The sequence below is a fragment of the Rhinolophus sinicus genome, chromosome 17 (assembly GCF_057876585.1).
Source record: "Rhinolophus sinicus isolate RSI-liver-muscle chromosome 17, RSI-T2T, whole genome shotgun sequence".
NCBI lineage: Eukaryota > Metazoa > Chordata > Mammalia > Chiroptera > Rhinolophidae > Rhinolophus > Rhinolophus sinicus.
The window spans coordinates 159,615,727-159,642,260 of NC_142517.1; the positions used below are offsets into that span (position 1 = coordinate 159,615,727).

At 40.4% G+C, this 26,534-nt stretch overlaps 1 protein-coding gene and 1 pseudogene across 1 annotated transcript in view; both read left to right on the top strand.

The window, feature by feature from the left end:
- MYO3B (myosin IIIB) overlaps positions 1–26,534 on the top strand; it is a 387,431-nt gene that overhangs the window by 100,892 nt on the left and 260,005 nt on the right. Inside the window, exon 7 of the mRNA XM_088794000.1 lies at positions 4,245–4,310. Coding sequence (XP_088650126.1) covers positions 4,245–4,310 — 66 coding nt within the window. The remainder of the gene's footprint in view (positions 1–4,244; positions 4,311–26,534) is intronic.
- On the top strand, positions 11,011–11,166 carry LOC141567546 (putative ribosomal protein eL39-like 5; annotated as a pseudogene).

The following is a 26,534-nucleotide window of genomic DNA, read 5'->3' on the forward strand; positions in this document are numbered from 1 at the left end:
TCTCATTACTAACCTGCCTCATTCTTTTGGTTTTTTTCAGTTCGAGGTGGGAAAAAACCTTCTAAAGAGACTTGGATTGACCCAGCTTATTTTAAGTCATGCTGTAGTCCCCAAATTAAATTAGGATTGGCTGTCTGGAGGCCAGGTGCCCACCTTGGTCCAATCAGCTGTTTCTCTATTTCAGGAACTAAAATGAATTCAATTTCGTACAGCAAATCATTTTGTTCCACAGAGGCTTTGGAGGAAGAACGTTAACTTTATCTCCATATTTGCTGGACCCAGGATTATGATGTCAAACATGGATATATGATAGGTGCAGGGCTCTCTTCACCGTCACCGCTTGCTTCTAGCCTTACGTGGCCCTAATGTTATCTGTGTGCAGGGGATCTTGATAGAAATTGAATTCTGGGTCCAAAGCACAGGAATAAAATCCAGTCAGGAAAAATTCAAATCTAATATAGTCATTTTCCTTCTCTGACTAATCTCTACCCTCCATTGCCTTAGTGTGTTTATAAACATTATCCAAGTGAGAGCTGGTTATTCAGATTCATGGATCCTCCAGCCACTCACCGTTCATACATCCTGCAGGCTCTCAGCATCCATACACATAAGCAAGTGATGCCTGCCTGTCTCTGAATCACAGCTATGCACCGACTCTCCCATAATATCGAGTATGAAGCATCTCACCTCCTTTTAGGGAGAGACCCTCTGGGCAGGGTTGCAGTTTGCATCTGTAGTTTTGAGAGCAGCCAAAACTATATCCTATTTGGTGCTTTTCCTGGATGGCGAGAGAACTAGAATTTATGTTGCCGGTGCAAACAATGCACTGTAAAGCCTTCAGATTCCTTTTTAAGTTTTTATTACACACAGATAATAATCTTTCGCAAGATCTCAATTTACTGAACCTAAGTATGATGGATGGACTCCAGGAAAGGCAGGGCATCTACAAGGTCAAACGAGCTTCTCTAAAACAAATTCCTATGACACCAAGCTTCAAAGAAGATGTTTCCTGAGTGGGGTTCATGTGAGGCCATCAGGGATGGGTAGTGGCCTGGATGAGTGGTGAGCTGCTGCTGTTCTCTGAGCCCTGCTGCAGAGGTTCGGGCCAGCACATAAATGGGAGCCCCTGTCCACAGTTCCTGGTAAGAAACAGACTGAAAACAGGAAGGGACAGTGTTCTCTACATGAGAGTGGACACGTGCCATCCATCTCTCCAGTGGACTCTTGCCAGGTCGTTCTCTAATTGCGGCAGAGGTCTCTCCCTCCAAGCTCAGCTGGCCAGCGTCAAGCCTACTAGGCTTGTTTTAATCAAGTCTGTGCATTCTGTCTACAAGTGACTTCTTGGTAATGGTTAACTGCTTTGGGGGTGAATGAAGTCTATCAGACAGTAAATTGCTTAAGTAGCTCTTCTTCATGGAACTGGCCGCAATGAGAACAAAATGATCAGAAAACTTGAGAACAGCAAGGAAAATTCAAGTCCTGGAATGGGCTGTAGAGATAGTCTAGGACAACGTACTCACTGAGAGATGCCACACTGAGGCCCCCACAGGCGAGCGGGGCGAACATGTGGATATACAACCTCAAGCAGCTCGAGCCAGTAAAAACAGGTCAGCCTAACTGGCATTGAAGCAGAAGTTATATGGTGGGACTTTTATTATTTAAAAATGCTAGGGGAACATGAAGGCAAATAGTGTTAAATGGAATGCATGAGCTAGAGGCAGCCTCCAGAATCACTGAAGGGCAACCTTCAACTGCTACTCTTTCTAGCTGGGTACACGGATAATTTGCCTTTGCATCTTTGAGTCAGATGATATGAAGGGTAATTAAATTCTTACACAGAACAAGGAAATCATATACTTCTCTCATCATTTTCCCTACCCATCTCGTCCTTGCCTCCTGCTCTCTCACCAGACCCGAAAGATTCGTATCATCTAGCCCCACCAAATTATTCACGTTCTTTGACTCTACCAGATGTTTTTTTATGCTTTTGTGACTTGGCACATGTTGTTTCATGTACCAAAGCTGATATGGCTTCTCTCTCCTCCTATCTTGAAAAACCCAACCTAGTCTTCAGGGGTCAGCTCAAGTTCATCTTCTTTATAAAGTCTCCTAGGACTCCCCACCTCGGGTAAATTGCCCCCTCAATTATGCTCCCACATAATTTTGTGCTTCTATTATATCACTTATCAAATTGTTCTAATCATGTAATAGGATAATACTCTGAAATATTTTTGGCTTAATTAGGATTAATTGCACATAACAGTGGCTTAAAGAAGATGGAAATTTATTTTCCTATCCTGCTAAGGAAAACTAGGGGGAAGCAGTCTAGAGCTGGTATGGCAGCTTTGCAATGTTATCATGAACCCAGTTTCCTATCTTCTTTGCTATACTCAGCTCAGAGCTTTCATTTTCAAGTTCACCTCATATCCAAAATGGCTACTCAAGCTCCAGTGATCACGTCTATGCTCCAGGAAGCAGACAGGGGGAATAAGAAAGATGGCCTGTCTCCTCTCTTTTGAGAAGACTTTCTGAAGACACCACAGAACAATATTTTATATCGTTGCCCAGAACTCACTCACATGGCCACATCTAGCTACGAGGAACTCAGGAAAATGTAGGCTTTATATGGCAGTATTATGCCACAATAAAAATCATATCATAAGAAATGAGACAAGAATAGGGATTGAGGGGCAACTTGCAATCACATTATCTGATACAATTTTCATTTCTGGTCATTCTTACTGCTTCCCATTTTCCTACCTATTGAAGCTGAGCAATCCATGGCTTTAGGAAGCTGTTAGAACCCAGGTGAAAACAAAGATCATATATAATGAGTTCAAAATTTACATCATAATTCATGTGTGCAGAAATGTAACTTTCTTCATTTACTGAACTTGACTTGCTCACAAGTCCCTATTTCCATTTCTGGCTAGAAAAAAAAAGTATCAATTAAAGGTGTGGGGTTGCAAAAAAAATCACTTTCCTCCCACCTTCTAATTTCTTCTAGCTGGGCTAATAATCACATTGACAGAGATGTAGTAACAGGAGAAAATGTCCAAAATTTATTATGAATGCACACGTGGGGTGCCAATGCCATAAGAATAGGAGACCCAAGGAGGCAATGGGCAGTTAAGGCTTCTATGCCATTCTGGACAAAGGAGAGTGGGGCTAGGGACCTGGGATTTCAAAGTGAAAACAGGTCTAACTTACAGGTAGATGAGAAGGCAAACATGTGGTAAACAAATTCTCGCTGAGCCACCCAGAAGCAACTGGACACAGAGGGAAGTTCAACAAACAGGCTGTGATAGATTTCTCCCTGTCTGCCACATTTAGTTTGTGTTATGTTAAGGGGATGCTCCCTTCCTTTAAGCAGATGTTTCTATCTGAATTCCTTTAGGTAGGTAAAAGGGGAGAGTCACGGTTCTGTCTGAGTCTTTTGTTTCTTAATAACCAGTTTAACATCAATATCCCAAAAGGCATATTTTGGGGTGGCAAAATTTTAATTCACCTCAAAGGTAATGTCACTTCTGTTTTAAAATTGAATCTCTTTGGGTAAATATTCAGTCAAATTCAGAGCCCTTTCTTTTCTCGTTTTCTCGTCTTCTCACTAGGAAGTGATTACATAGAGTCTTTCTGCAGTTCTCTGGTTCTGTTGGACCTCCAATAATTAGTTATGCTAGGTGTCTTCCCCCTTCTCTAACCAGGGACCTCTTGGGTCTGGAACATTGTCTTAGCTGTTTTTCTTTCTCCAGTGCCTATTGCAGAAGTTAACATATAGGAAATAACATAAAATGGGACCAATGAATTTATGAGTATGAGTATACTTTAAATGCATCGCATAACTCATTCAAATGGTAGCATAATGATCTGAAAATCCTGCAGAATTAAAAGTCTATTTCTCTAAAGCCCCAGCACTAAGTTTATAGCTTTCTGATGGCACTAATAATACTGCGCTCTCAGTTATAGTGGTTGTGTCCTTGCCTCGCCGCTTGTCAGAGTGTCTGCCCCCTGAGAAATGTTCCTAACCTATGTAACACTCACAGGTCCCTGAATCAATGAAAGCGGGGGACTAAATGAATATGGCTGATACTTTATAACTTACCACTAATGAATGAGTCCCACCTGGGAAGAAACAGAATAGATTTTATCAGGGCTCTTTAGAATGGTATCAGTAGACAAGTTGATGTTTTGTCCTTAACTGAGGACTTTTCTTTTGTAAGAAAAAAATTGCTTTTGTTTTTCAGAAATCCTCCACCTACTTTACTTCACCCGGAAAAATGGTGTGAAGAATTCAACCACTTTATTTCACAGTGAGTATTTCTTCCACTGAAAATTGCTTATCCAGCAAGGCCTTGAACAGTGATTGGAGAAATCCAAGTTGTGGGATTCACTTGGCACTAGAAGTTGCTATGCCTTCAAGCATGTTATGACACAGAATTTGTTCCAGTAAATGACAGAAGATGCCTCTGCAGGATTTGAAAAATAAGGAGTTCCATTTGACTCTTAACTATAATCATCCTCCTTATCATATGGGTCACCTTTATCTGAGAATCTACTCTGTCCTGGGGCAAATATCGCCAAATCTGTTGCCCACACGGGGACCACAGAGAAAGTAGGAGGTGGCAGTCTTCAACAGAGGTTTTGCAGCTTGGAAGGTGGGCTTTGCTCTAGGATCTGTGGTGTAGGACCAGGGCTCCAGTTCCCAAGCTGACTAAGGGGTCAGAGTAGGATCTCAGGCCTGAGGCATGGGGGTGAAGAGCCCCAGCCAGGGCTTCACATTTGCAGAACAAGCTGAAAACCCACTGATGGGTGATGTACTTGGTGGGAGCTATGTTACAGGGAACTAGGCAAGATTGAATGAGACTAAGACAGGCGTAAAACCCACAAAAACACCAATGGAGTGATGACGCAATGCTGGGAACATGGACTTTTGGTCACACCCCTGACAGAGGACTGTACTGGTTCCAAGTCTGGGAAGACGTTCAGTATGCTGGAGGGAACTATGTGACCCCACGCTAGGGGGCTGGTGAACTGTGGAGGCAGGAATTTAGACCAGGCATTGCAGGCTGTATCCAGGCACTGGCGCAGGGAAGAGGTACCCTCAGTGTCCGCTATAACAAACAAGGTGTTCAGAGGTCATGGAAGGAGAAAAGACGTGACCCAAATAGTTGATAAGCAGGAAGTAGGGAAGGGTCAACACAAATTTCTTGAACATGTGCTTCTATAAAGCGGCAGGGCAGTGAAGTAAGCTAGGTTTCCTGATCATCTTCCTTAATCAATCACAACACAGATCAACAATCCCTAATCCACAATTCCAGACTCCAAAAAGCTCTGAAAGATGAAAGTTTTTTGTACTTGAGTCACTTAGCTGCAAGTCCTGACCTGATGTGAACTGACTTGGTGGCAATACATGACCTAAACTGAAGTGTGGTTATTTATAGTCATTATTTATCTCACTCAGTGTGAATATTCATGTGAATTGCTGCAGATATATTAATGTGTTTGATTATAGCGTGCTGGCCCAGATCCTGCTGGGGGAGTTATATAACATACAGTAAATGCACTGGTTTACTTTTCTACAATTTGATAAAATTCTGAATTCCAAAACGTGTTTGTCCTCAATGGTTTTGTATAAAGGGCATTTCATTTTCATTTCAAATGTAACATACTTCAAGGTGCCTGAAATTGTTTGCTTGTCCAGTCCCTCCTGGATTTGTGCCATCGTCCTCAGGCGAGAGGAGCAGTGAGGAACTCCAAGAACTCGACCAAGCAAGGCTGTGCTGAACTGTGACCTTAAAGTTCAAGGCCAGGGATGGAGGACATTTCCTTGCCCCTCCAGTGCCTGTTCTGATGCTCCTGCAATGACTGCAGAATGCAGTCCTCACAAGTCAAGGGTGGTGATGTTGGGCAATGTTGAGAGGAACAACAGATGCAGCAGGAGGAATGATGCTCAGAGAGGAGCACAGGAAGAGCCATTTCATGAGATTTGGGAGTCTAAGGAGGAGGGGGAGGGAACTGGAGAGCTAAAGACACCTTGGTAGCTAGGAATACGCTTCGGATCAGCCCAGGGAGAGAAATCCAGTGGTTAAGGTTCCGATGATTTTGCTGGCCAAGGCTGGATGCAGAGTTTTCCTTTTCATTCTGTTGCTATACACAGATGCCCTTGATTGACCTTCTCTAAACTGTTGGCCTAGAAAAACCCAATACATATTCATAAATACGCCTTCCTATACCAAGCTCTCATGATGCCTCTAAAATGTGACTTGACTCACCAAAGTTTGGCTTCTGTATACTTTTTAAAAATATGTGATTGTGTTCTTAAACCAAGCATGGTATTCCTTGGATGGATTTGGGAATAAAGGTATATAATTGAAGATGGGGGTTAGGGCTTAAAAGGTTAAACACAGTATAGAAATCCCTCCCAACCATTGATTTTATTTGTGGCAAATCCTATTATATGCCCATTTAAATCTGCTTATGTTTACCTCAACTCTGAGAATTCCAGATGCACTCAGTCTGAGTTGCTTTAGCCTTAGAAAGGTCTTGATACTAGAATGGAGGACTCAATACAGATAATAGTTGTTGAAACTGCAGGGGAGGGAATGTCTGAAAAGGTTCAAATGAACCAAGGAAGATAAAAATTAAGTGATTGTGTGCTTTACTACAAATTTAAAATATGGAAAAATGTCATCAATCTTCTCTTTATTTAATGAGTTGTTTCATTGGTTTTATTAATGAAAATGTACATTGCAGTTGTTCATAGATTCTTTTCTGACCTCAGCCACCCAATCCTATTTTCCCTATAATATCTTAGATTTCTCAACCGTGACTTCTCCTTTTATCCAATTTTTGGGACTATTGAGATTAGGAACTAATTATTTTACTTTATATTTTTAGGTAGAAACCTGCCCACTATTCTCAAATATCCTTTGGTTTTGTAGATGAGCCTACTTACCCTAGGCTGCCATTACTCAGCCTACCAAATGCAATTTAACTTTACTATTTCATTCTATTTATTCAAGTCTCTAATTAAATATAAACAATGGTACTCACTGGGTTAGAAATGTCTATTTAAAGAGATAGCCTTAGTTTGCTTTTGTACTTACCTTGCTCATGTTGGGAGGGAAATGGAAGAAGGATGAAGGATTAAGACTTTCAGATTATAAACTTTTCATTATTGCTGGGACTGAGGTGGGGAAGACGATAATCTGGTAATCTCAGGAAAAGTGTTTTTAGCCTGAATATCCAGATAATTGCTTCAGTTCCCCTTGTAGGCCGAGCTGTGGTGCATTACATTAAAGTAAACTAAACTGGTTGTCTGTAAAGAATAAAGAGGACTAGAAATTCTTTAACAGCTTTAAAATCTTCTGATTCCCTGTCCCCATATGACGGCCGCACCATAGCAGAGTCATTCAATGATTTCTGTTCTTCTTGGTTCATAATAATCACCACTCATCAAAGGACCTGTATGGCTTCTCATCGATTGCTACAGTGGTCTGAAGGGATTAGCCCGGCTGCAGTTTAGTGATTATAGTTATGTAGACAGGCGACAGAGCTTGAGTGTGTGTGTGTGTGTGTGTGTATGTGTGTGTGTGTGGGGGGGGAGAGAGAGAAAATGCATGGGAGGGAAGGTGGAACGTGAGTGCTGGGATGTGACTTAATGTTTTTCAATTTTTTTTTCAAGCCTCCTTTATTTGGAGACAGTAGGGAAGATTTTTAATGTCTGAAATCATATTAGTAAACCTGTTTGAGGGTTAAAAAAAAAGTAAAGAAATATTAGCCTGTTTGGTTTGAACCTTTGGTTGTTAGTGATAATTGACTCATTTATAGGTGTTAGTTATGCATTTGTCAAAGCATGATTTCTGACAGCCTAGTTATGATAAATAAAACATGACGCTCACGTAAATTCTGCACTGCTTTTTATCCATGAGCTAGGACCCTGCCTGAGATTTTTTTGTCACTTCTGTAATGTGTGGTTGGCTTTGTAGAGATTTCATTATCAGCCCTTTCCCCTGTGGCTAAAGCTATTTGCATAACAACTTTATCTGGTTCAAGTCCCAGCCAGACTTCCATTTTGTCAGGAGGCGTTATTCAGAAGTGGCCTTTTGATAAGATAACAATAACTTTCCTTTGCCAAATTCACCTTCCTTTTAATGGATGTCCCTTCTTTTTTTTTAAGTTTAAACTAATATCAGGTCTTTGGACTAAAGTACAAAAATACTTTCCCAACCATTGGCCCAAAGGTACCGTATTTCCCTGAAAACAAGACTGGGTCTTATATTAATTTTTGCTCCAATAGACGCATTAGGGCGTATTTTCAGGGGACGTCTTATTTTTTCATGTACAGCAATCTACATTTATTCAAATACAGTCATGTCATCTTCTTCTGGAACATCGTCATAACATACTAAATGTGTCCATCTGGCTGACGATCTTAACTGGGGCTTATTTTTGGTGTAGGTCTTATTTTCAGGGAAACACAGTATCCCTGAACTTTTTTTTTTAAGGAGGGCACAGCTCACTGGCCCATGCGGGGATCAAACCGGTAACCTTGGTGCTGCTAACACCACACTCCAACCAACTGAGCTAACCGGCCACCCCCATGTATCCATGAACTTTGCTTTTTCATTTTGCCTCTAAAATTTTGGGGGGTTTTATTAGGAATTAGATTTAGGACTTCATCATCACTGGTTCTTGAGCTGATTAGACAATGGAGATGGATTTCTCTTAGTCAAGGACAAAGCCATCAAGAACACTATGGGTTCTCTCTCAGCTTGGACTTAGTGATGACTAACACACACACACACACACACACACACACACACACACACTCTTTTCTGGCTTGGCTGGCTTGACTAAATGTGCAGGTGTGTCTACTTCCCAGCGTGAGCATGGTAGTGGAGCCCTGCCATTCAGTCATGCAATGTTGAGGTAGCCTTTCCTATCCCTCCAAATGACCTTCGAATAGCTACAAGCCGTTGCATTGAATGTTAATAAGGTGAGATTTGAGCTGCAAAACTATTGAAACTAATGGTTATTTGCATAAATTTTTTCCTTAAAAATTGAAACTCAGACCTAGAACATTTGCTTTTTTTCTAAGCCTGAATGTTTATAAAGGTTACGATTTTGGGGTGGTTGTTTCCTTGACATTGATTGCATTCCCTTCAAGACAACAATTCTCACCTCTACACCGTTCTCCATTTTGTCTTTCAAGGCAGCTTAATTTGACATGGCTTTATAATGTCAATGAGCAACACACTTGGAATGATAAATAGTCTAACTCTGTGATTAAGTTCCATAAATAGTTTTGGCTTTTTAAGTCCTGTTGGATTCTCAGGTGGCCATGCAAAGGGTTAATACTTCCTAGAGGAGGATACAATAACCTTTATTTACATTACTTCACAAATTGGTAATTTTAATTAAAATGAGCAGAGGTACCTCCAGTGACATAATCACTCCAATTTAGATTTATTTAGCCAATGATTAGCTATTATGGGTTCTTGAATTAATTAGTGTCTCGTAAGCTACAGGGAGTTAGTGAATTAATAAAAATTCTTGGAGAAGCTTAAAAAAATTCTAATTTAAAAATCCTCAAATTCTCCTCACCCCCTCAACATATATTGATCAATACACTTAAAAATGTAACCCAACTTTTTTCTCATTTTGAAAAACTAGAATTTTTTTTTTCACTTTCATGAGAACAAATAAAGCTGTGTGTTTCAAGGTTATTTCTCCCTGAAGAGCAGCTAATTTAGATTACCTAACAGATCATTTAAAGACACAAAGGGCCTGATTTGATCTCACTTATACCCCCACTTATAAACTCAGCCAATAAAATCTGATTTTCTCAAGGTGTAAACCAAGTGGCTCTGTGACTTGAAGTTTGAAACAGTATGTTGTCCACCGTATACCTGGAATATATTCTCGTCCTATGAACCCTGGCAATGAGGGTTTGAGCCTCATTCAAAATAAGCAAAAGGCATAGTAAAGTGGGTAATCCAGACTCTAGTCAGCACATTCTATTTATTTCCCAACAAATACTGGGTTTAGATCTTGTGAGAAACCAGATCTGTAGCATCCTCGTATATCATGGATTTCACATTATTAGTGCTTGTGGCACATTATGTTAGGTGACTTTTAGATAGGGTTAATCTAAAGGATATTCTGTACCGTTTACCCCACACTGGCTTTTCTTTTCTTTTCTTTTCTTTTCTTTTCTTTTCTTTTCTTTTCTTTTCTTTTCTTTTCTTTTCTTTTCTTTTCTTTTCTTTTCTTTTCTTCCCTCTTTTTTCTTTTCTTTCTTCCTTTTAAAAAAAATCACACTTGAATTTCTTAATGTAAATCAAAAAGAATCTACAGCTGAGGTAAACAGAAGTGATTGTGAGCTCTGTGTTATCTGTGTGTCCAGCACGTGGCATGCAGTGGGGGTGGGAGGGGGTGTGCCGCACATGTCTGCCCATAGCTTGTCTCTCTCCTCACCTCCCCAGAGGGCCACCTGACTCATCATCAAGAAGAGGCAGTGGTGGAAGAGCAGCAACCCTGGGGAAGTTATTTAACCTTTCTGAGGCTTGGTCCTCATTTGTCAAATTGGGACTGACAATGCCTACCTCATAGGGTTACTGTAAAGATTAAATGATATAGCGTGTATGTAGAACCTGACAAATAATAACTAACATGTAACTCTTACTCACTCCAAGCTCTGTTCTCTACACATCATGTAATTTAATCTTCATAATCCTATGACATAGTTCTAATATCATCTGCATTTTATAGAAATTGAGGTAGAAAGAGGTCAAGAGTCCCAAAATCATATCTAATAAGGGGTAGAGCTGGGATTTGAACCCCAGAAGATTTGCTTCTGTGTTCACGTTCAGCAAGCGGAGTTATTAATTTTATTACCCTTTGCATTTGGTTCCTACCACTGTTCTGAAACTGCTTTTGGAAAGTGTCACCAGCTCTTTCTCCTTTTCTCTGTTATCATGGTGTGTGCATTTGACTCTGTTCCTTGCTATGTCTTCTCACAAGACTTTTAGGATCAAGCAATTCATGGCCAAGAAACAAAAGCAGAATTGTCCCATTCCCCAGTGAATTCAGATGAAAACTTGTAATGAAATCAGGTACAACGGCAAGAGGAGACATTCGGGCAATACCAAGCGGGGACTATAAGGAATCGCACATGAGATGACATGCATATTTATGCTGTATCAAGGTCACTAGCATCTTATCATATCAAGTGGAAAACATCACCATTATCTGTACAGTTGGACATATTTTATTGGGAAAATTATTTTTCTCTTTGTTTCTGTACTTTTGCACTAGTAGTTTCAGTAATCAATACAGAGGGTGCCGAAAAAGAATGTGTACACATTTTAAGAAAGGAAAAAGCTGTATTAAAATTGTAATACTCAATATACACTGATAAAAAAATGAATATAAGTCATATGCTTACATTTTTTGGGCAGCTCTGGTATATGAGACCTTTTGTTCAGAAAAAAAAAGAGATCACTTTTCGGCCTTTTGGCTAAGATCAAGTGCAGAAAAAAAAAGAGCAAGCGTCAATGACCTTCTTACCCTTGACACCTCTGGAATAATTCAATCTGCTATCCACCTTCTCTTTATTTAGACTTAAACTCACTGACTTTCACAGCTCAGGAAACTCTCCCTCTCTCTCTCCCCCCCCCTTTCTTTTTCTCTCTCTTCCACTCCTTTCTCAAGAGCAACAGCCCACCCCCTCAAACTCATCCTGAGATAATCGTCTCCAACAGGAGTCAAAACAGAAGCAATGCCTGGAGCAGACTTAACCTTCACTTCTTCACTCCGCTAGCAGCCCTACCTTTCCCAGGTCACACCTTGTCCAGGCTGAGTCCCTGTGTCTGCTGTCAGCCCACTACAGGTTTCTCCACGGGGAAGGAACAGTGGGACAGGAAATGGAAACCAGGACCCTGGGAAGCAGAACCCACAGTGTTTGGCAACTAACTATGGGAGGGGACAGCTGGTACAGAGAAGGAAGTATTAAACATAACTCTAGTGTTTTAAGCACGGGGAAAGGTCTTTCTAGAGAATATATGTTATAGAAATTAAGAGCACAGGATCTGAAATCAGGTTGTATTCTAACACTGCCACTTAGATTTTTGACCTTGAACAAGTTACTTCACCTTTCTAAGGTCAGTTTCCTTGTCTGTAAAATGGGTGTAATAATAATTATAACCACCTGGGATTAAGATCAAGTCTGCTCTGTTAGAAAATTCCAAATAAGAGTGGCTTAAGCAAGGTAGACTTTTATTTTCCTCCACATAAAATAAGCTGGGAGTTAACCATGCATGTCTGGCAGGGCACATGGCAGCTACCCAGGTTCTTGCCCTGGTGCTGCCTCATTTAGTGTGATTTCTATTCCCAAGGGCACCTCATGGGCCAAGATGGCTGCTGTAACCCCAACAATTGCATGCTTATTACAGGCTGATGGAAGGGGAGAAAAGTGAAATTTTCCTTACTTTAAGACTTCCTGGCAGTTTCATACAATGTATCATTAGCTATAACTTAATCACATGGCCACACCTAACTACAAAGGAAGCTAAGAAATGTAGTCTTCTAATGGCAGCCATGGGCCCAGGTCAGTACCAGGGCTCTATCCCTAAGTATAGTGGAGAGTGCATAGACAGGTAACAGTCTGCAACCATGCTACTTTATAGAGTATTGCAAGAATTAAGTGAGATAAATACTGAAAAGTCAACAAATGTGAGTGATAGTGGTGGATATTGTAACTCACAATAGTGGTGTCATCAATGGAAATGTGCAAGTCAGGAAGGAGAGCCAGTGGTGCCCTCAGGGTGATGAGTCACAACAGAAGTGTATCTTGAGGAGGGGCAGTCATGATCCCCAGCAGGGCTGGTCTGTGGCCTGGGAGAGATGGCGAAAGTAAGGTCAAGGTAGACGCATGGAGTGGCCTGGTCAACATCCCTCCTGGGTCTTGTCCCAAGAACTGTGATGTTCTTCTGGTTCGATGCTAAGCTCCCAGGTGCTGCCTGCTCCTCCATTTCCTGACCATTATCGTTTCCACTGTGGAATTTCCACAGGCTCTGGTGCAGATGGAAATCTGGCTCTGGGTCAATAGAATTTTAATTAAAAAATGGAAATGAAGGCTCATGTCACCAGTATTACATACTTGCAGCCCACTGATGATTTCTGACAGGGATAAAAATAACAGACAAAGCCCTTTGGCACTAATGAGGAAAAGGCTGGGTTTTTTTGTTTTTTGTTTTTTTGTTTGTTTTGTTTTTTGTTTTAATGGATTCAAAATTTATAAGAATGAATTTAAATATATCTCTTTTGGGGTGTGTGTGTGTGTGTGTGTGTGTGTGTGTGTATGTGTATTCCATTGACCTCCCCGTATTTTAATTCGGAATTTCCAAAGGTCATCAAATGCATGATTTAGCTATCATACCAGGTTAATGAGTGAAGGGGAAATAACCATAATTTATTTTTGATGTGAAGGACTATTGAATGTTTTCTTGAAAGAATTTTGTTTAAAAGCCTATATTTTAGTGAATAATGGGAACTGCTGCCTTTAAGAGAGGCCCAAAGTTCGAACCCTAAAGCTCAAGACATGCTCCTCACGCATATACAGAAAGGCTGGCTTTGATCACTCCGTGTTATGGGTTGAATTATGTACCCTGAAACTTCATATGTTGAAGTTCTAACCCTCAGCATCTCAGAATGTGACCTTATTTGGAAACAGGGTCATTGTAGATGTCATTAGTTAAGATGAGGTCATATTGGTATCTTTATAAAAGGGGAGAATTTGGAGACAGACACACACACCTAGAATATCATGTGAAGATTGGACTTACGCTGCTACAAGCCAAGGAAGTAGCAGAAGCTGGGAGAGGGGTCCGGAGTAGATCCTTCCCTGGCATCTTCGGAGGAAGCTTAGCTCCACCAATCTTGAGTCCACATCTCAGACTCCCAGTCTCCAGAACTGTGAGACAATACATATCCGTTGTTTAAGCCACTCAGTTTGTGGCACTTTGTTAAGGCCGCCCTAGGTAATGAATGTAGTCCAGGACTCGATGGTTACATCACCTTAAGTCATTTGATCTCTCCAAGCCTCCGGTTCCTAAGCTGTCGGTGAGAATAGCGACGTCCACCTGTCTGCTAGAGAAGATCAGATGTAAAATCCTTGGAATACGGTACAGCATGACCCTGATGTCAAGTCTTAGTATTACACTGTAAAGTAATAGTGTAGCTTTTCCTCCCTTCTTTCCTTCCTTCCTTCCTCCTTCCCTCCCTCTTCCCTTTCTTTTTTTAAAATTTAGATATGTCTCAGATGTTAAGTGTTTAGGTTCAATTCCTCCTCCCAAGCCTACCACCCAATAGTAAAAGAGGGATATTTCTATAATTATCAATGATTTGAGGCCTTCATTGAGGATTTGAGGAACCAGTACACATCCTGCTCTAAGATTTCTTGGTCACATGTGCCTTTCTGAGAGGAACAAATTGCAATATAAATTGGCAAATTGGTGTCGTCTTGTATTCCAACACCGACCACCTGACCACCTCCCTAGAATGCTATGTTAGCAGGATTCCGAGGCTGCATCCAGGATAGAGGATGATGACCGCTTAGTACTACTTGCCTTGCTATGTATCTGAACCAGGGTAGCTCATACCTTTGTGAACTTAGGGCTCACATATCTTTTTAATTATGACCAAGCTCTCTGCTATATGAAAATCTTTGTACATGGAAAAATTCATTTAGCCAAGGAAAGCGAAGAAAGGTTACACTCAGCTAAATCAGGGGTAGCCTGAAAGATACCTAAGAGTTAAAGTAAAAGAAGTTGAATAAATTTGGGGTTGTCTGTGTGAGGAAGTGTTGGTTCTCCACCTCCTCAGAAATTCCTGGTGAAATTTGAAACTGTCCCAAGGTTACAGCCTTGAGAATGTGGTGTTGAGACTGTCTGGATGATATACATGACTGAACCCAGTTAAGCCTCTTATATAAACTTTTAAGATTTGGTGGGCAGGTATGGAAAACTACTTATCTTGAGGCAGCCCAACACAAGCCTTATCAGTAAATTCCCTTTTTGGTTAAGCCTGCCACAGACTAGTCTGGAGTGGTCCACCACTTTCTTCAGTCTCCCCCTGCCCTTGAGTATCCTTGGAGCACCTTCTCGGACCAGGGAAGGCAAGCAGAACACACATTCCCATGGCAGGAAAGGGAGTGGGGAGCCTCCCATTGCCTGAGTCCAATTCATGGGTCAAACGGTGATCATGTCTTCTTGATGACTCCCCCAACAAGAGTACAGATAACAACAACAGTATGATTTATTTAAAGCTTGTTTGTTAAAGCTATGTGTCAGACACAGTGAAATACCCTTGACTTGCCTTAGTTCAGTAACTCCTCCTGCTGTCATAGGAGGCAGGTTGCTAGTCAGATGGGAAGCTGAGCTTCTTAGAAGTTAAGTGACCATCCTGCAGTCTCACAGCTAGACCTGCTAGAAAATGGCAGAGCTAGGATTTAAACCCAGGTCTGCATGATAGTCCAACATCTCTTCTGAGGCTCATGATGCTGCAGGTGTGTGTGTGTTTAATTGAGGTGAGATTCACATAATATTAACCATCTTAGGTAAACAGTTAACTGGCATTCCGTATATTCACAATATTGTGCAATCACCACTTCTATCTAGTTCCAAAACATTTTTATCACCCCAAAGGAAGCCCAGTACCCATGAAGCCGTTACTCCCTATTCCTCCCTTCCCTCTAGTCCCCCCATAAACAATAGCTTGTTTTCCGCTTCTTTGCCCTCTACAAATTTACCTATTCTGGATATTTTATATAAGTGGAATTATAGTGGCCTTTTGTATTTGTCTCCTTTCACTTAGCATAATATTTTTGAGGTTCATCCATGTTGCAGTGTGTATCAGTACTCCAATCCTTTTTATGGCTCAATAATAATACTGTGTGCATGTTTTTGAGGGAGAATGTCGGCAGCACCCCACCCCACCCCCCATCACTGTCCTCCACCTGGAGATATGAAGAGGACCCAAGTCCAGCTGCTCAGACGCCTCCTTCAGTTTCCCCTGCCAGGCCCTACAGGGGACCAAGGATGACCAGAATGTTGAGACACTAGGTGCTCTCCCTTCTTCTCCCCCGAAACCCACATAAATGAGGAGTGTTGGAGGTGGTCTTCTGCCTTCCTTGAGGTACAGGGCCAAAGCACCCAGAGACTCTGGATGTGGGAGCCCTGACTAGAGCCTAGGATATGTGGTTTCCCCAATCTGCTCCCAACTAAGTTTTCTTGTTTCGCTTCTTTGGGGTGTGCAGAATATCCCATCGTACATGTCGTTAGTGTTCCTGGGTTATGATTCAGCTCTGTGCTGCAACTAGAGCAACAGCTTCCATAGTACTCTCTCTAGTTTGATAACTATGGTCATTGAAAATCATCTTCCATGAAACAGTCGGCATGATCTCTCTAAAACCCCAAAGTGGTCAAGTCATGCCCTACTCACAAACATGTTGCCCCTCTTCATTGTTTATAGGGTGCACCAAAATTCTTGAACACAAGGTCATTCAGGATCTGGACTCTATCTCTCTATGCAAAACAGTCTCTCCTCCATACTTCCTGCACATTCTAGCAAAATTGAATAAGTGGGGCTTCCCTTGACTCCCCAGGAAGATTCAGAGGCCTGTTCCCTCATACTTTCGTGTCAGCATGGTGCCTTTTATAGACTTACATAATAAGAAGGGGAGCAGGTCAAGCCATTCTGAAATGATTTGTTTGTGCATCTGTCTCCCCATTCAAACTGTGAGTTCCTTGTGAGCAGAAAATGTATCTTATCTTTTCAGCTTTGTACCCCCAATACCAGGCATAGCACATGGCAGGAACTCAGTGAACGTCAGTTCCTTTCGAAGAGCCAAGAATTCTAGAGGAGGTGATATCCTAAAAATAATACCCAGCATAGGATGGACCTGGTTAGAAGTTAGATGCTAGGACTCATGGTTTTTGGACAATCTTTTCTAACCTGAAACATAATGCTAAGGAAGAGAATGAGGGGTGGGAAAATTATAAGTACACATATACATGTATACATTCTCCCAAAGCAAGAATAACATCTTAACTGTCAGAAACAGGATTATTAAAAGTGAATGATGACAACTACATAGTTAGCTGTGGATTCTTTTTTGGTTAAATATATGAAAAAAATACCAAAACAAATCCACCCTGGCAATTTCTGTGGTTATTCCTCTCCAACAATCTCTGCTTATTCCTCTTCCCTGACCCCCTTCCTTACCCCACTTCACTATTTCCCACCACTACCTCCTCCATCATCTGGTTCAGAAGTTCAGGGAAAAGTTGAAGAGGAGCCAGGATTAAGAGAAACAGTTGTGTTCTATGGCTCATGATGTTTCAGCACAGTCAGTGATATGACAAGCTACAGAGCTGGCAATTTCCTTCTAATGTCAACATTGCCTCGCCAAGGCTGCCTTAGGTAAATATGGGGCTGTAGTGGGTGAAAATCAAGGTGTGGGAGAGTTTGAGGCATGTGACCTAAACTTTGTATCTCCCTATAGAGTAAGCAGGGGCACTTCTTACAGGTGTTAATTTTGGTCATATACATTAATAGCTTGATACCTTCTTCACACCAATAGGTGTTACTAAAGAGAAGTAATTTAGGAGAGTGGTAAGCAGAAGATTTTGTTGGATACATTTGAAATTAAATGATTTTTTGCCTTTAGATGCAAGAGATTTTCTATCAAGGGGGCCGTTTAAGTTTATATTTTTCCAAACCCATAACAATGACAGGCCACATATAGGAAAAGGCCAAAAACATATTACTAGGGAAGGAAAAACTCAGATGGAAAAAAAGTGCAAAGTACTCATCTGGACTGAAGTCATGGGTCTGCTGTGATCAGTAGCAAGCAGTAGTGGCTGGGAGTTTGGCTCCTGTGACTAAAAGGATTAAAAGAGATCCAAGCAATTCAGGGTCCAGAGTTGGACTCCTGCATGAAGCCAGTGTCTGGGGTAGTCCCCTAGGCTGATAAAAAGAGGCTGGGAAAATAATGGGATAGAGGAGGGGTCATATGATGCTATGCTCTAACTATAGCAATTTCCTCCTTGTTTTCTCCCTCACCTGGGGTATTGTTGACCATCATTCAGGTAAATGGCCTTTAGCCAGCTTCTGGCTGAGGGCGGGAGAAGGCTATATAAGCAGCTAATCTTTCTGCCACAGGGATGGGCTCTTGCATATACTGCTTAATAAAACCACAGGACAAGAGCACAAAATGCCATTCTAAAACTTGGCTCTTGGCTAAAGACTCAGAAAGCCAAAAAGACACAACTGTGAAATTATAAGACTAGAAGAAGGCGGGGCACAGAGGAAGTAAGAGGGAGAGGGAAAACAAAATACTGCTCCTCAAGGTGAGCCTGACAACTGAAATTTCAAAACATGTGAAGAAATCTAAGGCTAAGAAAGACAACCCACCCAAACAAATGAAGCATAAACTTATTTGAAAAGAAATTAATTTCATGAAATAGTCTGAAGGGGTGAAATGAATGACTATAAGAAGGAAACTTATTTGGGATAAAATATGTAAAAACTAACTAAGCAATCACAAAATTCAGGGAGGGTTAGTGTTCAATGTGTAGTTAAGACATGCATAGGTTCTTGTGCTCAAAAATAGGGCAGAACTACTAAAAAATTTATAGTTAAGCAACTATGTTAAACATGTAGGATGATTACTTAAACTATAGAAATATCTAGTTTCTAAACCAACAGAAGGAAAAAAGGGGTTATAGAAAAGTTTACCAATCCAACAGGAGGCAGGAAATGAGGGGGAAAAAAAAGAATCAGAGGGAAAAAATGGTAAAAAGACATTTCTACCCATATGAGCTTTTGAATTATCAGGCAGTCAGTTTTTCCCAAGATTTCTAGTCCACAAGCAGTGACATTTAGCAACGGACTGGGTGGAGATGGAGGGCTGATGTATATTGTTTACTGATTTCCGTGGTGTAAATACTCCCACCACAGCCAATTTCAAGCTACGAATGAAACATCAGTCAGTTCACAAATTCCTGAAAACGTAGCAATATCAAGGGGCTTGTGTATGTTGGCTCCAGCATACCACTGTTTGTTTGGGGTAGACAGGCTTTTCTCCATGGTCTTCATAATTTTTTGGGGAAAAAAATTTTAAGAAGATTCTCTGCATTTTACTTGTTTAACTGGAACCATATGGAAATTTATTGGGAAAACAGGAGTTGGTAGCATTCTGTTATTAGAGTATGTATCACACGGTTATGGAAGACTAGTAATTTATGATCCTTGCTAGCAAAACCAGATCAATATAGAGATAAATGTCCTCAGCACAATAGAATTTATATCATTCACATGATAACTGACCACTGTGTCATACGTTCAATCATTCATCTCATTATCTGATACAATGAGCAGGAAGTCTAATATGTACGTGATTTATTAAAGCACACTAGTGTGAAACCCACCACCCATCTAACCACTTACTTGTCCTTGGCAAATAAGTATACAGTTGTCTACCTCCACTAATAGGATCCCGCAAAGAAGATCAACCACCTTTTTTAATGTTAAATATCTTCTTTGAATTAGAACAGATCAGAGAAATGATCTGTTGGTCATTTCTAATGGTCTGAGCTAGCATTACTCTTTTCTTTTCCTTTCACTTCTCCCTTCCTCCCAGTCTTGTGTTCCTACTCCTTTTTTTCCCCTCCTTCCATCCCCTTCTCCATTTTTTCTTTCCCTTTTTTTTTTTTTTTTTGCAGAGTTTAAGTGGCTTGTCCTAGAGTCAGGTGAGTGGGTAACTGGTCCTGAAAGAGTCTTTCATATCACTGATTTGCTGCTGTAAGTATATTTGGTGACACAGTCATTCCAAATCACCTATCTATGCATGTCACTGAGTTACAGTGGCTTAAAGCTTAGGACAAACCACAGTACCAGAGCAGGGAAGCACCATGTTGTGTTCCCTGGAGAGAAAATAGGGAAAGTGAAAAAGGAAAACAGAAAACTAACCATTTCGAAACCGATACACAGAGTTAGTTCACTCAGAGTGGGAGTAGGAGATATCCCAACCCCCATCCCCTTTATTTCTCAAGCCCCTGGGAACATTTGTTGCCTGCAACGGCTGTGCTTTGCTTTACAAGGGTTAATCAGAGGACCTATTATTCAGCAAATTAAAGGCTTGGCTGCCTGAGAGTTCCTTTCAGCAAGGATTAGGGTCTGTGATGGTGCTTTGATGTAATAGATGGAGCTGTTCTGCTCCTTCGTGTTAATGGAGGAACAGTAAGGATTCCCCAGGCTCTCTTTGGCTGTTGGTGTCTTTACTCATCCCCTTGCCTAAAAAAGACAAATATTTTATCTTATGAAAATTCAGTGTTTGAACAAGGCACTGGATTGATGTCCCTGGGGGATGAACTATTCATTTCTTTGTCTAAAATCACGGAGGCGCAGCACTAACCTGCTTCCTTGGGTGCCTACTTCCTCAGGAAGAACTGTCTCTCCAAACAGCAGTAGAAGCAATCATTTGGGCCTTGTGGTGCATTGTCCTTAGAATCATTTTGTGCTCAGAGGTTGGGCAGAGGGAGGGATAGAAGGTGACATAGTGGAGGTTTGTGTCCTCAGAAGCATGAACCAAAGCAGCCAATAGCTGTGCAAAATCCTGATTTGCATAAAACATTTAAAACTACTTATTGTCTGACAATATTTTCTCCAGGCTTTTCAGTAGTGGTTAGGTTGTTAATAGAAACCTGGCTTAGTTTATTTTCCCCAATTTGATTTCATGCCATCAATAATAGTCATATAATTGGTGATCAGCCAGAGAAGTGTTTAGTCAGCTTAAGTCTTTACCAAAAGAACACACCCTAAGGGAAGAGCACTAAATGTGGGCAGACAGTGCCAGCGAGGCTGTTGAAGCTCTCGGCCATTATTTTTCCTCTTAATCCCACCTTCCTCCCACCTCCACCTCCGCTATGTACTATGGCCCTAAATTTTAGTTGCAACCGTTATTGTCATTACTTAAGAGGCAAATTCGACCTGTCCTGTTGGTTCCATGGCCCACTTGTATGATGCTCCTGTCCTAGTCCGAATTCTTCCGACTCTCTCCTGTGGGATTAAATTGCTCCCTTCTTTGAATTGCTTTTGATTCATGGACTAAACTTTTTCAGCAACCTTTTTCACATCCTTTGCAATGAACAGCACACAGTAGCTTGGTACCCCGTCTTTCCTTTTTGATGGATGCCAGCATCTGGGCACTACATTCAGCATGTTAGGAATCAAGGGGACCTGGCTAAGGATTCACCAAGTGGCTGGTAGATTTAGGCCTGGATTTAGATCAGAGAGTTCTGTACCTTCTTGCATTGGCTACTTAGGGGAATATTTGTTTATTAGATGGTTCTTTGATAGGAGGCATCAGTTGGTGTTGAAGAGTGTTATAAAAAAACAGCTCTGTGACACTCATGGCCATATTTACTGCAGGGAAATAGTATTCATTACATTATATGGAATTATTTCTATGAAAACCCAGGAAAAGCTATATAGCTCTAGTCTCCTTACCAGTCAACAACAACATCAACACCACCACCACCATCACCATCATCATCACCTCATAGTCCTCTAAGCAGCTGGTCTGTTTTTATATCATAGATTTGAAGAACTGTAGAACAGACTGCCTTTTCCCTTTCACATTGGCTTCTATAGAGCTCAGAGCCAAATTTGTGGCCACCTCTAACAAAATAATTTATTTCATATTCTAATTGCTATTTTTTTCTAATTTCCCTTTTGTTTAATTTTTCTCTTCTGCTTTTAATTGTTTTTTTATCTTGCCGTATTGTACATACCTTTATTTATTTAAGCACATATTGTAAGGTGCCTGAAATTATTTCTAGAACAAGATTAAGTATTTATCAGTTGCATATGCTGATGGTGGGAAGGTAAAATGATGCAGTCACTTTGGAAAACAGTCTTGTAGTTCCTCAAAAGGTTAAACATATAGTTACCATACGACCTGGTAATTCTGCTTCTAGATATATACACCCAGGAGAAATGAAAACATATGTTCACATAAATACTTGTGCACAAATGTTCACTGCAGCGTTATTCATAGTAACGTAAGAGTAGAAACAACCCAAATGCCCATCAACTGAAGAATGGATAAACAGAATGTTGTATATCCATACAATAGAGCATTATTTACCAATAAAATGGAATGAAATATTGTTACACGCTGCAGTATGGATGAACTTTGAAAACATTATGCTATGTGAATGAAGCCAGTCACAAAAGACCACACGTATTATATGAAATGTCCAGATTAGGCAAATTCATAGAAACACAGAGTAGATTGGTAGTTGCTGGGGAATAAAGAGGTTGAGGGGAAATGAGGACTGCTAATGGATGATGCAGTTTCTTTTGGAGGTGATAAATGTTCTAAAAATTGATTGTGGTAATGGTTGTACAACTGTATGAATATACTAAAACTCTTTGAACTGTATACTCTAAATGGTTGAACTGTATAGTTTGTGATTTATATCTCATCAAAGCTGTTATAAAAGTCATTTGCAGTAATTAATCAACTATAAATTTTATGGAGTAGTTTTTGTTGGTTTTCTTATGCTTTCAATTTTTACTTTGCATCAGATGTGTACACGGTAGTTAAACCCACTTATTTTAAGCAGAAACTGCAGACTTGTTTGGAATTGTGAGTCTCGAAGAGTACAAATGGCCTTCTGCATAGGATGAAAATTCCCTTTAAATTATCTAGTTCAGCAACTTTAATTCACCAGGCGAAGTGTCTGATTGGGGAGCAGCAAGTTACAAGCCTGTGGGCATAAATGATGTCATTCTATTTCTACTCCTCCTTGTCTTTGCATAGCCTATCTCCACTGCCTTATCATCTTTTTCTACCTCGTAGTGGAAATAAATGAGCAAGAGTGGTCAGAGAAATAAGGGAATAACTAGAAGATATAGCATCACTGCGGAGAAGGAAAAAGAAAGTTTCAAGAAGGTGGGCAGAAGATATGGAAGCAACTCAAGTACGCGTCAGTAAGCGATTGGATAAAGAAGATGCAGTACATATTCAATTCCATAAAAAAGAATGAATCTTACCATTTATGACATCATGTATGGACCTAGAGGGCATTATACTAAGTGAAATAAGTCAGACAGAGAAAGAAAAATACCGTATGATCTCACTTATATATGGAATCTAAAGAACAAAATAAACAAACAAAACAGAAACAGACTCATAGATGCAGAGAACAAACTAGTAGTTGCCAGAGAAAAGGGGTTTGGGGAGCTGGGTAAAAAAGGTGAAGGGATTAAGTAGTACAAGTTGGTAGTTACAAAATAGTCATGGCATGTAAAGTACAACATAAAGAATATAGTCAATAATGTTGCAGCAACTATATATAGTGCCAGGTGGGTACTAGACTAATTGGGGGATCACTGCATAAATTATGTAAATGTCTAAACACTGTGCTGCACACCTGAAACTAGTATAAAATAATATTGAATATCAACTGTAACAAAAAAAACACACACAAAAAAACTGGAGAAAAAAGAAGGTGGGGCAAGTCAACAGTGACCATTAGTAAACAGAGAGGTGGGTTCAGTTCTCATTCATTAGTTGAGTAGAATGAGGACTAAAAAGAGATCATTGAATTGGTAACGTAAAAGCTTTTTGTTTCCACTGAGGGAGATTATAGTTGGGTAGTAAGGGTAAAAAGGTAGATTGTTATGTTCACGAAGATTTAGCTACAGCTCCACCCACTAAATTTAAGTTGGCCAAAGATTCCGCTGGTTGTCCTTTCTTCTTTCCTGCTACACTCTTGACTTGTTTTCATGTTCCACAGTTATAACCATCATCTTTCCTTTCCCATTTCCTTAATTCAGACTGTATCTTTCCTAAATGGATCCCCTCCCTCCCTCAAATTTACTCTCTAATGTGATGCCAGTTTTATTTTCTAAAGCAAAGATCTAATTGTGTTTTCTCCCTGCTCAGAAAAGGCCATTTCACTGTGGCTTAGACAGAAAACCCAAGCTCACGGCTATAGTCTTCTAGGTTCTGAAGGAGAGGTTCCCAGTCAGATTCTGACCTTCATCTGTTACAATTACATTATCGTGTTCTACTCTGTTCCCCATATGAGCCCTCCTTTTGCCATGGGCTTCCATCCTTACTGTACTCTGCACTTGGAATGCTCCTCCCCTGCACTTCCTGTCAATCTCTCTTTCATCCTTTAAGACCCAAGTGTCATCTCCCATGTGAAACACTGTTCTTCCAGCTAGAATTGTGTACTTCATCTGAGCCACTCTAGTGCTTACACTTTTCAGCCTTGAATTATTATTATTTATGTCCATATCTACTCTTTTACTTGTTTCGAAGTTCCATGAAAGCTAATGTCTCACTCCAAGGATTTTTGGAGTGCCATTCACAGTAAATATGTACCTAGTAAGTGTTTGAATGAATCAATGAATTCAGTCCCACCTGGTTCTCTAAATGTCTCATATGTGTAAATTTGGTATTACCCCAGAAGATAAGTTTCTTACGTAACATCTTTGGTTTATTTTGTACTCGCCTACTCCCCACCCAGTCCTAGGATAGTCCTGAGCATGGCATGGTCAGTCATGCACTATGGAACTGGTTGTTCATTTCTCATAGGGGATGGCTGGGTACTGTTCATTGCTTCCTCTTGTAGGGAAAAAAAAAATGCATACAAATGAAAATTATGGATTTAATTCTGGGCAGCATGGCAAGTAGGATCAAGGGGAGGATTCGAATTCTTATATCCCCCGGCACTTAAGTCTGGACTAAGAAGCAGACCATAACTGTTTGTCAAAATGGAAATTGATTTTTAAATCAAAGAAATTTGCCAGACATTCAAAAACAGGAGTGCCCAGAGGCTTGAGCTTGAAAATGGCAAAGTTCTTTGCTTTTGCTGAATTGTCAGACTCTGAAAGTCCCCCCTCTCCCAGAACTTTCAAAGTTCTGATCAGGACATCTCCCATGTAATAATTTTGTCCTCAGTAGTGAAAATCACACTGAGAAAAAGTAGCTAATTAACGGGCACCGTATTATTCAAGTCTAACTCAAGGAGCCATTGCACATTAACATTTCTTTGTATAGCACTCATCTTGCTTGGAATTGGGTATGCCGTGGTGGTCTTCCTCCAATGGGCTGACTGATTGTGTCCCCACCACCCAGTATAGTGGCTGGCTTGTATAGCTGGCATTTACTAAGTGCTCACCCTGTACCAGGCTCTGTGCATGGATTATTCCATTTACTTCTCACAATGATAATATTACCATTTTACAGATAAAGAAACTGACATCCAGAAAACTGAATTAACTTGCATACCATTGCATATCTATAAGAACAGAGTTAGGTTTGACCCAACCGTAGCTTTTAACCTTTATATATTACTACCCCAATACTAGGCCATCAAACTTTTTTTTTCATGTGAATGAGTATAAGGTCAGACAATTAAGTTTGCGAACTTGTTGCAACGATGTTGCTAACCTTTTTTGATATCAGGGATTATTCATTATGAATTTGTACCAACTGGACAAACAGTTAACCAAGTTTACTATTTGGAAGTGCTGTAAAAGCTGCATGAAAAAGACGAAAATGACCTGGATTTTTCATCAATTCATGGCTCTTGCATCATGACAATGCACCAGCTCACACGACACTGTCGGTGAGGGAGTTTTTAGCCAATAAACAAATAACTGTATTGGAACACCTTCCCTACTCACCTGATCTGGCCCCCAATGACTTCTTTCTTTACCCAAAGATAAAGGAAATATTGAAAGGAAGACATTTTGATGACATTCAGGATATCAAGGGTAATACGACGACAGCTCTGATGGCCATTCCAGAAAAAGAGTTCCAAAATCGCTTTGAAGGGTGGACTAGGCACTGGTGTCGGTGCATAGTTCCCGAGGGGAATACTTCAAATGTGACTGTAGTGATATTCAGCAATGAAGTGTGTAGCACTTTTTCTAGGATGAGTTTGCAAACTTAATTGACCCATCTTCCTACATGTGTCATGTTTGGAAGAATAGTGAGTTTGGTATATTGTTATTTAAATAAATCAATAAACTATTTTAAATATTTAATATTAATAATAATTTAAATATAATATTATGTAATATAATATATATTGTATATGTTATATGAATCTATATTATATTGATAATTAACATGAAGGTTAATATCTTTAATAAATGGACTTGCCAATATCTAGATTATTTTGCCTTGATTCACCCACATTTTCCATAAGCATTTTTCTTCTGGGTTCAGCCATCATGTCCCTCTTTAATTGCTCCTTATCTTCCTGGGCTGCTGCAAGCAAAAAAGGAAAAAGAAAGAAAGAGAGAGAGAGAGAGAGAGAGAGAGAGAGAGAGAGAGAGAGAAATTCCACCTGAAATAAAGACTTCGAAAGGAAGCCAGGGCCTACGTCTGGTGTGCTGAGTCTCGGGCTGACCGGCTGCCAACTTCAGCCCCTTGCAAGAGGCAG